General features: G+C 38.8%; 1 protein-coding gene across 1 annotated transcript in view; it reads right to left on the reverse strand.

The window, feature by feature from the left end:
- The window catches only part of stt3b (STT3 oligosaccharyltransferase complex catalytic subunit B), a 91,804-nt gene that overhangs the window by 53,418 nt on the left and 23,559 nt on the right, over positions 1 to 14,827 (reverse strand). Inside the window, exon 2 of the mRNA XM_020524683.2 lies at positions 11,737 to 11,845. Coding sequence (XP_020380272.1) covers positions 11,737 to 11,845 — 109 coding nt within the window. The remainder of the gene's footprint in view (positions 1 to 11,736; positions 11,846 to 14,827) is intronic.

The raw sequence follows: 14,827 nt of genomic DNA on the forward strand, positions 1-14,827 counted from the left end.
AAGAAAGTTGCTTCATCATTTAGGCGTTTGATGAATGAAGAAACTACTTCTTAAAATTTACTGAAACTCACTTATTACATTCTTAAAACTTAGGATTTCATTTTTGAAGTTGTGCGATTCAGAATGCCATTATGTAAGTAAGGATGCATTCATACGCCCAAGATATATTTTGGTGCGCAACACTCACTCACTATTGAGTATTCATTAGTGTAAGGCACTGTTCAAGATTCAATTAACCACATACATGCAAGTTAATTTTCTATTATACTGGTATGTCTGAATGTACAGCCGTAATAGCCAGCAATTACTGTGTTAGTACCAAGATTTTCAGTAACAAGCAATATGATAAAATATAAATGGCTATTCCTTACACCTAATTTCCAATACCAGTCAGGGCAGCTGTTGTTTCTAACACTGGCCTGCATACAACACGTGGTTTGATAGCAAATGACAGCCATGAACGCTCAGTACCACAGAATATATAGCACAGAAATTGGTCATTGTGGCATGACTGTTTGTTTCTTTTGAGTCTCAACCCACCCTTTCTCTAATTCATCCGTAGAGTCCTGTATTTTCTCTGCCTTCCATGCTTATCCCTAAAATGCATTATAGATATGCCTCAACTTATCAAAGTAGTAGCACACTCCATCTTGCTGATCTCTATCAGATTTGTTGAAAACCATCCTTTATTAATGGTCTCTGGTTTAATTCTCCCCAAAGTATACTTTTTTAAGTTTAAAGATCTCCAATAAGTCACCCCACATCCTTCTTCAAATATAAATAACTTATCAAAGCCTCTATCACAAACACAGAAGAAACTCCGCAGGCCCAGCAGCATCTGCGGAGAGAAACAAAGTGAACACCCAGTGCGATAGGAGTCTTCCTTTGGAAGAAGTCACACTGGACTCAAAATATTAACTCCTGCATTCCGCAGATCCTGCCAAACCTACTGAGTTTTTCCACCAGTTTGTTTGTTTCAGAATTCAGAATATGCAGTATTCTGCTTTTACTTGAAAGCTTTTAATAATGTGGCTACAAGAACTGTAAACAACAGAGTCCGGCCTAAACAAGGTACAGTGCATTTTTAAACGGAACTTTACTTATATTTTCAACTGTCTAGGAATACACCTGACTGTTTTGCTTTTCTAATGGCTTTATTAATTTGCATTATTACTTTGTGATCTGCATATGTATACTCCCAAATCCCTTTGTTCATCTAGCTCATATATTCCAAGTAATGTGACCTTATTTTTCTTACCAAAAATGTAATATCTCATTCATCAGCTAATTAAATTTGCAGAGTAGGCTTACAAATTTAGTTGTTGCATTTTTAAGAGCATGGTTGGAGAGTTACTACAGGTCTACATCTTCACAGCAAGTTTTAGTATTGATCTGCGTTAGAACAAAAAAAATGGTAGAACAAGTTTGGAAGCACAAAACAAAAGTCTTTGTACATTTAATAGCACTATGATACTTGGTTTACAGGATTCTCTCCGAATTACACTTGGTCTCAAAAGTAACCTTGTAAAGAAGGTGGCATAACAGTTAAGTGTGCAATTGAAAAGTACAATGCTAAGACCTCATGGTTCTTGATATGTCTAGACTAGGACTGAAAATTGTTGACTTACTAGGGGGACGAAGGTAAACAAAACTCGAGATTTTCTCCCCCAATGAAATTCTTCTGTATGAAATTGCTTAAAATGTTTAAGAAAAAAATACAATGTTTTCACTGGGTAACCATCCAGTCGTGACTCCTTTGCTATTTGGTTTCCTCAATTTGGTTTGCGTTGTAAACAGCACAGTTGAAACATTACAATGCTTAGAGCTATTCTAAATCCAAGCGTCTTCGGGTAACCATGATATACAGTGGGACAATTGAATACCAAACATGATATTTCAGTCTCATAAGATCAATGACCTCTGGAACTGCTTTCAGGTCAGTGTGACGAATTCCCTTGTTTGGCAGGTGCTCTTCCAGGAGACACCCATTGTTGATTTTAACTGCACCCAATGACACTATAACACTCACTGAGCACTTACTGCACATGTACTGGAGGAGCTAGTACTGGCAAAGCAGGGACTTCTAATTCCTGACTATTGGGGTTCTTACGGCAGTGATAGTGTCTCTACCTCTGGGCTAGGAGGCATGGTGTAAATTTCCACCTGGTCTAGAGGTGTGGAGGAACATTGCATTTTACTAATCAGCCTATTCAAAATGTTTAGTTGTTGGACCCTTGTGTACAGTGGTAGCATTCCCAGCTCTGAACCAGGAGCGCCAGTCCCACCTGCTCCAGAGATGGGTTGTAACACCTCTAATGTCTGACTCTGCTTTGATGAGATCACTGCCTTCAATGTACATGTGCAAATCAACTTTGCAACTGGTGTCAGGAGTGTCAGTGGGCTTTGAAAGGAGTGAGATTGGCTCAAGACTTTAGCTTGACAAGAAAATAGACAGTTAAGGAATTTCTGGTGAAACAATTTATTTTAAGAAAGCTTAATTACTTTAAACAAGAACAATCTGTTAAGTTCATGATTAAAACTTCATTAATGGGATGTGGGCACCAGCTGGATGGACCGGCATTTATTACCCATCCCTAGTTCCCTTGAGAAGGTGGTGGAGAATTGCCTTTTTGAACTTTTGCGGTCCATTTAGTATGTGTAACCTCTACAATACTGTTGTTAGGAAGAGTTCCAGGAATTTGACCCAGCAACACTAAAGGAACAAATGGCTTGAAAGCAATTATAGATGATGGTGCTCCTATGTATCTGCTGCTCTTGTCCTTCCAAATGGTACTGGGTTTGGTAGGTGCTGTCTTGGGAGACTTAGCACTTACAGCAATATATTGAAAATCACTATGTGCAGACAGTGCAAGATAACAGTTTAAAAATACAATTTGAAGCCAAACAATCTCAATCAGGTCTTCAACCAGGAGCCTTTGCCTTCACTTAAAGTTTAGAAATTTCAACCTTAAAAAGGTACAGAGTTACCTCCAGCTTTTTTTTTGTATTGTCAATTTGTGGAAGCCCTTTACAAACCTAAATAGATGCTCAATCTGTGCATACCAGTTAAAAAAATAACTGGATGCTGCACTGCACCATAGACTAAAATCTCAGCAGCAAGCAGACATTCCCACTTAGACCTGTTTCTGCTTCACAGGAAATCAGATTGACAGATGTTGACATTTAACTGAACTTTCAAATTAAGTTATGTACTTTGCATTATTTTCACACTGATAATAAGACAGAATTGCAACTGAGCTGCATAACCCCATATGGCAAATATGTCTTTTCTTCTAATTAGCAGAGGATGAAGGCAAGTCTGAAAAAAAAAAGCAATATTGTTTGATGTCTGTGGTTTGGTATATTAATATTCTAGTTTTATTCTATTAGTTTTCTAATTATATTGCGTTCTTGCTGCATATATGATTATTTCTTCTACTAGATACTGATAAACTTCAATCTTTTCTTTCTGAAATGGTGATCAATTTCCTACCTAATTTCTCCAAATTCACTTCCTGTATTTTCAGGCTGCTGTTCACTTCCCCTTATTTGAATAAGCTTCTCTTTTGATAAAAAGGCTACATTCACTTTTCAATTCTATCTTTCCATTACAAACATCAGTAAGTTACTTACAATTACCTGTTATAAGAACTTGTTTCCCTACTTGTGTTTAATTATTATATTCAATTCTGTTCAACCAGCCATCCAAAATTCCAAATGTTCATTCTCTAGCCAAGCATACTTTATTCAATACTAGACAAGGAGCTAAACCTGATCTTCTCTTGGGACATAAGGCAGGGCAAGTGACTGACATGTCAGTGGGGGAGTACTTTAGGGTCAGTGATCATAATTCTATTAGTTTTAAAATAGTTATGAAAAAGAAGAAACAACTGATCTGAAAGTTAAAGTTTAAATTGGAGTTAGGCCAATTTTGACATTATTAGGCAAGAACTTTCAAAAGTTGATTGGGAGAGGGATGGATGGAAAGAAAGTGGGAAGCCTTCAAAAAATGAGATAACAAGAGTCCATAGGCAGTATGTTCCTCTTAGGTGTGAACAGCAAGGCCAAAAAGTGTAGGGAATGTTGGATGCCAACAGAAATTGAGGCTCTGGTCAATAAAAAAAAAAAAGAGGCATATGGCAGGTATACATAGCAGGGATCAAGTGAATCCCTAGGATTATAAGTGCAGTAGGAGGATACTTTAGTGGGAAATCAGGAAGGCAATAAGAGGACATGAGATTTTTTGGCACACAGGGTTAAGAGAATTCAAAGAGATTCTACAAATACATTACAGGAAAAAAGTGACTAGGGAAAGAATAAGGGCGGTTAAAGATCAACAAGGCACCACAGATGGACGAGATACTAAACGAGTATTTCGCTTCAAGATTTACCATGAAGAAGGATATAGAAGCTAGAGAACTTGGGGGTAGAAAAGTGATATCTTGAAATGTGGCCATATTACAGAAGAGGTGGTACTGGAGGCCTTAAAATGCATAAAGGTAGATAATTCCCCAGGACCTAATCAGGTGCAACCTGACATCAGTGATGGCTAAGTTGTTGGAGGGAATTCTGCGGGACAGGATTTACATACATTTGGAAAGGTAAGGACTGATTAGGGAGAGTCAACATGGCTTTGTGCGGGGGAAATCATGTCTCACTAACTTGATTGAGTTTTTTTCGGAGATGTGACAATGAAAATTAATGAAGGCAGAATGGTAAATGTTGTCTATGTACTTCAACAAAGCATTCGACAATGGCAGACTGGTTAGCAAGGTTAGATCATGAGGAATCCAGGGGAAGGTAGCCAATTGGATACAAAATTAGCTTGAAGGTAGTGGGCAGTGGGTTGTTTCTCGGACTAGAGGCCTGCGACCAGTGGTATGTCGCAAGGATTTTGGTGCTGAGTCCACTGTCTTTCATCATTTTTATAAATAATTTGGAAGAGAATATAAGAGGCATGGTTAGTAAGTTTGCAGATGACAACCAAAATTAGTGGTGTAGTGGACAGTCAAGGTTATCGCAGAGAATAACAAGACCTTGATCAGATGGGTCCATGGGCCGAGGAATGGCAAATGAAGATTAATTTAGACAAATGTGAGATGTTGCATTTTGTGAGACAAACCAGGGCAGAATTTTTACAGTTAATGGTATGGCCCTGGTGAGAGTTGCTGAACAAAAAAGGACCAAAACTAGAGGGTATAGGTTTAAGAGGAAGTAGTGGAAGCAGGTACAATTATAACATTTAAAAGGCACCTGGATGGGTACATGACTAGGAAGGGCTTAGAGGGATATGCACCTAATGCTGGCAAATGGGATTAGATCAGTTTATGACATCTGTTTGGCATGAACAAGTTGGACCGAAGGATCTGTTTCCATGCTGCATGACTCTGACTTGAAAAGTTCCTTCTTGCAATATGGGCATTGCTGACAAGGTTGATACCTTGTGTCACCATAACTGCTGGACTTACAGAGCAGTTAAGAGTCAAGCATGATCACATGCTTGTGATCGCATCAGCCAAACTAGTCAAGACTATATTTCATTCTATAAAAAGGTACAGGCAAAATAAAACTACTTCACTGCCTCCCCTATAGCAACCAGCATTTTTTCTCCCTCAGATTGTTTTTAGGCTAAATGCAGTCTCGGTCACCTTGCAATCGAAAATCAGATTCTCTGAATCACCAGTCCAATAATAAAGTACATGTGAAGTGCTTTGAAATTATGTATTGATTATTCAATGGAGATACAGACTGACTGCATAAGAAAACCTGGCAGTTATTTCACACAAAGCAAGAAGAACGATTATTTTTCAAGTAGTCACAAACCAGAAATGACAGGAAACCAGAAAACTCCACTCTCCTTTGCCTAAATAGACAGATGAGATGTGTATTTCACAACTTTCTTTCTTGAAGCTTTTGAACAACTTAAACCTGTGTACTATGAGAAAAATAAAACAATAGTTTTCAAGAGGCTAGTTGTCTGGGTAGACATGGCAAATTAAATTTCACAGAAAAGCCACACTGCTGTTCCTACTCGCCCACAGCCCAGCTATTTCCTTCATCTTCAGATTCTACTTTGAAAGACAACTGAAGTCTATATCTGCCAACCACTCAATTATGTATTGTGAACAGTTTGCTTCACAATAAAACATGTTCCCTTATGTTGCCACCAATTGCCCACAGCACACATGGGCTAAATTGCCCATTGTGTAGGCTAGGCGGGTTAGCCATGGGAATGCAGGGTTACAGGGATAGGATAGAGGGGGATGTGTCTGGATGTGTCAGAGGTTCGGTGTAAACTCGATGGGCCGAATGGCCTACTTCCACATTTTGGGATTCTGTGATTCTTTTGCCGTTCATCTTTTATCAGTATTCTGTAGTTGCAACCCTGCCGCCAATGGATACTGAATTTCTAGCCCCTGGAAGCACTGTTGCAAAAAAAAAAGACTTTTTCCACACATTCTCTAACACTTCCTTCATGAGGAAGTGAAGGTATCAGTTGAGACCCAGTGTTTAGTAAAAGTTCAACAGAAATGTCTTGCTTTTGTATTTGATGCCTCTATTTATAAAGCTCAGGATCCATTTCACTATGCCTTATTATTATTTTCTCAATCTGTCCTGCCACATTCCATAACTTATCCAGCGTGCATATTAGATCTATGTTCCTGTATCCCTTTTTGATTATACATTTTAGATCATAATATCTTTGCTCATTCTTTCTACCAAAATATATCCCTTTCCAAGTCAGCTTCATCTGTTACTTGTCTGCCCATTCCACCAGCCTATGCGCATATCCTCTGGATGTTTATCATTGCTCTCCTCACAGCTAATAATTCCAAGTTGACTCATCTGAAAATTTTAAAAACGGGCCCTCTGCAAAGGCTATGTTAATAGTATATACACATCATGAAAAGCAGCAGTCCAGGTATTAATCCCTACGGAACGCCACTATACCTGGGACAGACAGGAATGTGGTGTTAAGGACACAATCAGGTCAGTCATGATTTTATTGAGCAACAGCAGACCCAATGGGCTGAATGGCCTACTCCTGCACCTTTTGTTTAAATCTTATGTTTGCTATGTTCAGCCAACTCTATCAATTTTGCTACCATGCCTTCTATTCCAAGAGTGTAAACTGGAATAAAAAGGCTTTTGAGAAAGTCCACCACTTTCAACCATATTAACCAAAATAATTCCCTTTGTTATTCCATCAAAAATCAAATTAAACATGATTTTCCCTTACATTTATACTGGCCTTCCTTCATTAATCCACACTTGTTCAATACACTGGAGTTTTGTCCCAGACTATTTCTAAAAGCTTTTTCAACCGAGGTTAAACTAGCTGCCCTGTAGTTACTAGGTTTATTACATTGTTCTCTGAACAAGGTTGCAATGACTACAATTCTCCAGTCTTTTGTACCCACTCCTGCACCCAAGAATAGATGATCATGGCCAATGTATCTGCAATTTTATCCCCTACTCCCCTCAACACTGCAAATGCATGCAAAACCATCCCAGAGACTTGGTAAGTAAACTTAAGCAGAACTGAGCAAGTCCTTCCAATACTTTCCCTTCATTAATTTTTAGGCCATTGAACTACCTCTTCACTCACTGGCTTCAGCAACATCTTCCTTGGTAGAAATCAAATGCAATTGTACTCATGCAGTTTCTCAGCCATGTCTTCGCCTTCACAGATAGATATTCTTTTTGGCTCCTACATCAGCCCATCCCCACAGAGGTAATTATTTTCCACGAGTTTCACTTTCACTTTCCTACTATTCAGTCTGGTTCTTACTTTATTACCTGCCATTTGCAATCCTTATTTGCTTCATACTACTTTCTCACTCTTCCACCAACCAAGAAGCTCCAGCCTGACCTTTCCCACCTTGTGAGAATGTACACTCACCCTCTACTTAAACCACCTCCCCTTTAAAGGCAGCCCATTGTTCCATTACAGCTATGCCTGCCAATCTTTGATTTCTATTTATCCGAGTCAACTCTGTTCCCCGCTCACTGAAAGTGAACCTGCTCCAATTATCAGTCATTAAAATTTAGACAGAGAAGGAACTAAGGGGGATAAAAAAGCTTTACTCGTATATCTCAGTCTTTAACAGCCACGTAAATATTTTTAGGGGGTAGTTATCATTATTAGAAACCTGGCAGCCAATTCACAGAGCAAATCTTACAAGTTGCAACAAGATAATGATCAGTTAATCTGTTTTTATTGATTTTTGTTGCAATATAACTTTTAGTCATGACAAAGAGGAGAACTCACATGCTCATCTTTGCAATGTGCTGCCATCTTTTTACCTTTGTCCAAGTGGACAGATGGAGCCTTGATTTAACATCTCATCTGAAAGGCAGCACCTCAGGCATTTCAGCACTGTAGTGGATTGTCAGCTTAGATTAAGGTCTCAAGTCTCGAGGTGGGGGGGGGGGGGGCTTGAACACAACCTACAGACTTAGAGGTAACTAGTACCACTGAGCCACAGGCAACATAGCTCTGCAGCTCCGTTTCCAGGCAGGGTAAGTATCATGGTGCTTCAACGCTCAGTTTAGAATGGGAAATCATTAAAAATAGTTCCTCCATACATGACAAATAGTGACAATTAATGGCCAATATTTTTACATAGAATACATCTCCTGTGGGACTTTCAATCTCTGAAACAAACCATGCAACCTACAGTCCAATTTTGACAAGGTATGTGATAATTTTTGTTTCTTCACCTAATAGAGTAAATCCTTAGTTTCATGTGAGCAAAACCTGAGAAAACAAGGACAGGAAATGACATCCAAGCACAAAGTAGGAGGTTGATAGAGTGGATATGGATAACCAGGGTTCTAAGTAATGGGAAGGCAAGAACATGGGTCTATGTTATTCAATGCTCCCCATGTAACAGCCTAAGCTTTTTTATCCCCCCCTGTATTGGTTATACAACTAAAGTTGTCTTCACCTCATAACTTGACTGCTATTCTCCAAGTGTTTCTCCTTCTCGGCTAAGATTGTATCTTGCACTGTGACTGGTCAGTTATCTTACACGATTATCCTTCTAAAATGCAAAGTCTTTGTAGCCTAAACAAGCATTTTTAAGCAACATACACAACGCTAATTCAAAATGGTACAACAGATTGAAATTTTCCCATTTGTAAATTCACTCACGGAATTATCAAAAAATCATCCTATAGATGTACAATATCTGCATTGATCATTTAATTAAAACAATTTAGCTGCACAGCAACTGATTTATTGAAACAAGCCCTATTTTGATCAGCGTTTTTCTACTCAAATAACATATTTACCAACTTACTCCAAAAACAAACATTTTTCAGAAGTTTATACTATTGTGCAATAGCTGTAAATGCCCAGTACAGCCTAATATTTGGCTGGGGCTGCTTTACAAACAAAAATAAAATGGTAAACAAAGACAAAATTGAAGTACAGATGTTTTACTGATAATCAACAGGGAATGGGTTTGGAGTCAGAAATCAGTTTTCAATTTTTAATCAATTCATATAGACTAAATCTGGGCCATTTAATTGCATATTATTGCAAAGTCCTGGGTGCAAAATGGAGCTTTATTCCACAAATACCAATAGTAGCCCAACTTTCCCCTCTGAAATTCTATCTGCTTCTGGATCTAGTTCTCTAAAATTGTGAGCAAATAGTGAACACAGTGCCAAACCCTCTAGAAGCTGCAAATAGGCAGCATAAAAATTCTTAAAGCTCAATGGAATATCAAAACATAACAGAAGTAAAACACAAAAAAAAAATTGAAGGCCAGAGAAAGCAGGTAGAAGTAGTGAAATCACGTGCATGGGAAGGAACAAAAGAAATCAGAAGTGTGAAGAAAACATGGACACCTTGGAAAATTTTGTCAACTGATTTGACATATAATCAACAAGATGATTTAAATCACAGTCTTGGTCGCCTTCACTGCTTCCCTCCGATTCTCAGTGCTGTTTGCCAGGTAAGGATGTAGTGTCTTATCTCGTCCCACCCTTGTCCCTTCTTCTGGAGTCTCTCTCCGTGTACTGTATCCAAGCGTCAACTACTGTCGCTGTCCATGCGCATGGACTGGCTGTGCTCTGATCTTCAACCAAAACCTGTGCGAACAGAGACCCCGATTCTGATTCACTGACTGCACTGCACCCCTCGATTAACTATGCATCGTATGCACTTGCCCGAACTAAGAGCTTGATGGGTTCATTCTCATATCATTCTATTTCTCCACATATTAATTGATTACATTTTGGCGGACCTAATCAAACATTTGAGAACACCAGAGGTAGAACAAAGCACCACAGAGCTGAGGGAGGCTTTCAAAGTATGGCCTGTATTGCTGAAACTCCCTCCCTAATAGCGTAGTAGGTCAACTTAAAGCACGTGGACTGCAATGGTTCAAGGCAGCAGTTCATTACCACCTTCAAGGACAGCGTAGGCTTGGTAATACATGGTAGCAAAGCCAACGATACCTGCATCCCATGAGTGAATAAGAAGATAAAATAGATTGCTGCAATAAATTCTACCAAATTTTCACACAAGAATTATGAGAAGCCAAAGTTCTCAAACGTGAAAATGAAAACCCTAAATGTTATTCCACTGTCAACTGTTACTGTATTGAAATGCCATATTTGGCAGCAAATAACTTTCACTGGAAAGCACCGAATTTAAAATGCAACATTTATTTTTGGGCTGTCTTCTTTCCTCCCCACGTTTTATTTAATGTTAAGTCAAACAACATCTAAAATTTTATTTTGGCAATAGCCAAATGAAGAAGTGGAGGCAGAATCAGTGACGTCCACAATAGGTTAATGAAAAAATTCATTCAGCATCTTTGCTATTGTCTAATCCACCATCTTACTGGGATAACACAGCAATAAGAACACACTACAGTGTAGGACAAGTGGAATCAATAGACTTTTTCACTTGATGCTTTTCCTTGCATCTTTTACATAGGGATTATGTAATTACAGCTTTCACTTCATTAGGACCTCCATTTACAACCAGAGGTTTTGTCTGTTATTGCAAAACTAACATTAAAAAACCTTCTCATTCTACTATTCTACTTTTCTACCTTTGTTCAGATTTTATAAATAACTAACAAATACTAACAAAATTTCATAATGGTAAAAATTTTAACATTGAACCCGACAACAGAAACTCCAATGTCATTTGCGCTCTTTCACTAATCAAATTAGTTGCTTGACCTGTATTCTCTACTTGTAATTTTGGCTTCTAATAGTTCAGAAACTTGGAAAATATTGAGTTAGTCCCATTACTACATGAAATGAATCAAAATACTCTGACTTGGAAAAAATTCTTTTGGATATACTTATAACAGGACTTAGAGAAAAAGTTAACGCGATTGCTAAAGACAAAAGAAAAATAAACTCAACTCCTCAATGACTACTTCACATCTTCACTAATTGTTCCTACCCAGCCATTTGATAAAAACAACCCTGCCTTTAGGCTGCCAGTGCACTCTTCACGTTGACCACTACCCATCTGTCTCAGTACCACACTGCTGGTGCGCCTCAAAGTCATTAACTTTTGGCGTCTGGTCTTGATACCCAGTGTGTCTGGCCTATAAAAATAACTGCTGCTAAGATACTCTTCACTGCAAACTTGTTAAATGCCATCAGAAATTCATTTAAATATGTTGATAAAAAATACCTCAAAGCACTTCTTCAGCTGCTACATCCCTTCTACAAATCATTTTTAAATGTTTGCATTCTTACCGTTCCTCCGACAATTCTTCCCAGAGGATACCATGCTCTTTCATCAAACCAGTTTAGAAAATCGTAGAACCCATGGGATGCTAGATAATGTGTAGAGCGGTAGTTAAACCTGTAAAACATAGAAAGCCCAAAGTTAATAAATAATTATTTATATTAATTAATGATTTAAACAATTCCCCATCACGAGTCCATGTCACAGCTCTGAAATGCATAAACTAAGCTAGGGAACGCAAGCAGATGCAACTCCAAATCCTGCAAATACCAAGGTTATTGGTGAAGATTCTGTATGATTGCCAATGAGACTACAGCACAAAAACTTCTCTGTATCTATATTAAATCACATAGAATGCTCTAAGCGAGATTCAACCTTCAAATCATAGTATTTGGCATTAACAATGAAATTAAATAAAACATGGTTTTTCTGCAGCTAAACCCTTGTGTATCAAGTGATGTTGTCACTATTACAAACTTATTTTCCCCATTTCACCTACACACAGCTTAAATCCCAACTTCATATCTCTGAAATTCTCTGGAATTAACAGCTGTTCGACATGAAATATCGTCGTACACGAAATATTTGAATGCAGAAAAGGTCACTCCTCCCAACTATAGTACCAATTCTCCATCTATGCCAAAAAACGATATTAATCAAAATGATCAGAAAACTTGGATGAGGGCAGAACAAGATGACCTATGCTGTGGAAGGCCTAAATATGAAAAACTTGAGAGATCAAACATTAATTTTTATATATCCCACAAACTGTGCCAACATAGCACCAATTAGAGATGAAAATGCAGATATCTAAACGCAGTAAAACAGGTGCAGTTGACATCGACAGAGACCAGGTGTTATCGAATTTCACATAAACAGACTTTTGCTCCACTAAGAGGTTGTAATTAAACTTATGCATTTTCATACTAACTTGTTTTTCTAGTAGCAGCATAGTTGCTATTGTGCAATCTCTAGAGATTGAGTGGCAAAACAGGGAGCCTCAATCAGATGGAGCCCAAACTACTGGAAGGATAAACATTCCAATTTTGATAGTCCTTACTTGCAGCCAAATGGGATGGTGAGGGGAACATCCATGCATGGACTTTTGAAAGTAACCAAATGTAGTTTCATGTATGTACTTTTTCAGGAATATGCATGCTTAAAGTGCATAATCATTTCAGGATGCATTAACTGAATGACAGAGAAAGTATGTGCTACAAATAAGACTAAATTAGGTCACTTGAATGCCAATTCTTAAAGTGAATTCTTAATCAGATACAACATCGCATTCAACGCTACTCAGCTTAGAATACTCAGCTACAATGGAACTTGCTGTAATTGTGACAATGTTCACAAAAACGGTTAAGATCAATTGCAGAAACCACAGAAAGGATTCATGCTGTCTGCTAATAGGGACATCACTGTGACAGTTCTCAACTGCCTCCTCCCAACTGTTGAAGAGCTCCTCCTAGAGTCACAACATGACTCCACCTATCAAGAAGAATAATGGACATGATCTCAAAAGAAATCCAGTAAAAAACCACAGAGCAACAACGTCTATTACGTGGCTTTCTTTGACCTCACAAAGGCCTCTGACACTTGCAACCAAGAGGGACTCTGCAGCATCCTCACAAATACAGTTGCTTGCAGAAATTTATCACCATCCTCTACCTGCTTTGTTACAACATGCAAGCCACAACTCTCATTGAAAGATCCACCATGGGCCTGTTTCTAAAAGAAATTATGCACCTGAAACAACATTTTTCTCCACCTTCCTTTAATACAACATTTCACCTCATATCCACGAAACTTCCTAATAGACTGGAGTGAAGTTTTCAAAAACGAACAGCAAGAACCTACTTAACCTGTGTCATCCCCAGTCAGAACACAGGATGAGGTGAATTGCTGTTATAGAGCTGCAGATTATGCACGTGCATATTGAGAAGCCTCGTTTGAAACCACTGTTGATTCATTCGGGGGGCAGAGAAGGATGGACTATAGGCTATACGTTTGGAAAACAAAGTTCTGTACACGTCTATTTCTTTTAAAATTGACACATAGGATGTGGGTATCATTGGCTGGGCCAGCATTAATTGCTAGCTGTTCGAGAATGTTGTGAGCTGCCTTCTTGAACTGTTGCAATCCATTTGGTGTAGGTACACCCACAATATTATTATCCTGGAGGGCATTCCAGGATTTTAAACCAGCAACACTGAAGGAATGGTAATATATTTCTAAATCTGTGACAGTCTGTTCTAAGATGGCGAGTGGCTTGGACGGAACTTGCAGGTGGTGATGCTCCCATGCGTTTGCTACCCTTATCCTTCTAAGATGGTTGTGGTCATGGGTTTGGAAGGTGTGCCTTGATGAATTTCTACAGTACATCTTGCAGATGGTACACACTTCTGCTACTAAATGTTGGTAGTGTAAGGAGTGAATTTTTTTTGTGGATGCGGTGCCAATCCAGTGTGCTGTTTTGTCCTGGATGGAGCAGTGCACTCATCCAGGTAAATCAGGTAGCGTGTTACTTGCTGCAGAACTCCTAGCTTCTGATCCTGTCTTGTAACAGCAGTATTTATGCGGCTATTCCAGTACAGTTTCTGGTTGATGGTAAACCTAAAAATTTGATAGCTGGGGATATTCCCAACGAATTGGGATTATCCCCAAACCTATGGCATACTTGTTTTTGTTGGAAGGGGCATTGATTATAAAGGACAGGCAAGTTATGCTGCAGCTTTATAGAACTTTAATTAGACCACACTTGGAATATTGCGTACAGGTCACCATACTACCAGAAGGATGTGGACGCTTGGAGAGGGTACAGAAAAGGTTTATTAGGATGTTGCCTGGTATGGGGGATTTTGGCTTTGAAGTAACATTGAATGGACTGGGTTTTGTTTTCATTGGAACGCAGGATGCTGAGGGGCCACCTAATATAAGAAATTGTGAATGGCACAGATACAGTGGCAAGTATGAGGCTTTATCCCAGGGTGGAGGGGACACAGGTTCAAGGTGCGGGGGGAGGGGGTTCCAAAGGAGATGTGCGAGGCAAGCTTTTCACACACAGTGGAGAGTGCCTGGAACAGACTGTCACAGAGG

The sequence above is a fragment of the Rhincodon typus genome, chromosome 2, assembly GCF_021869965.1.
Source record: "Rhincodon typus isolate 14 chromosome 2, sRhiTyp1.1, whole genome shotgun sequence".
NCBI classification, from domain to species: domain Eukaryota; kingdom Metazoa; phylum Chordata; class Chondrichthyes; order Orectolobiformes; family Rhincodontidae; genus Rhincodon; species Rhincodon typus.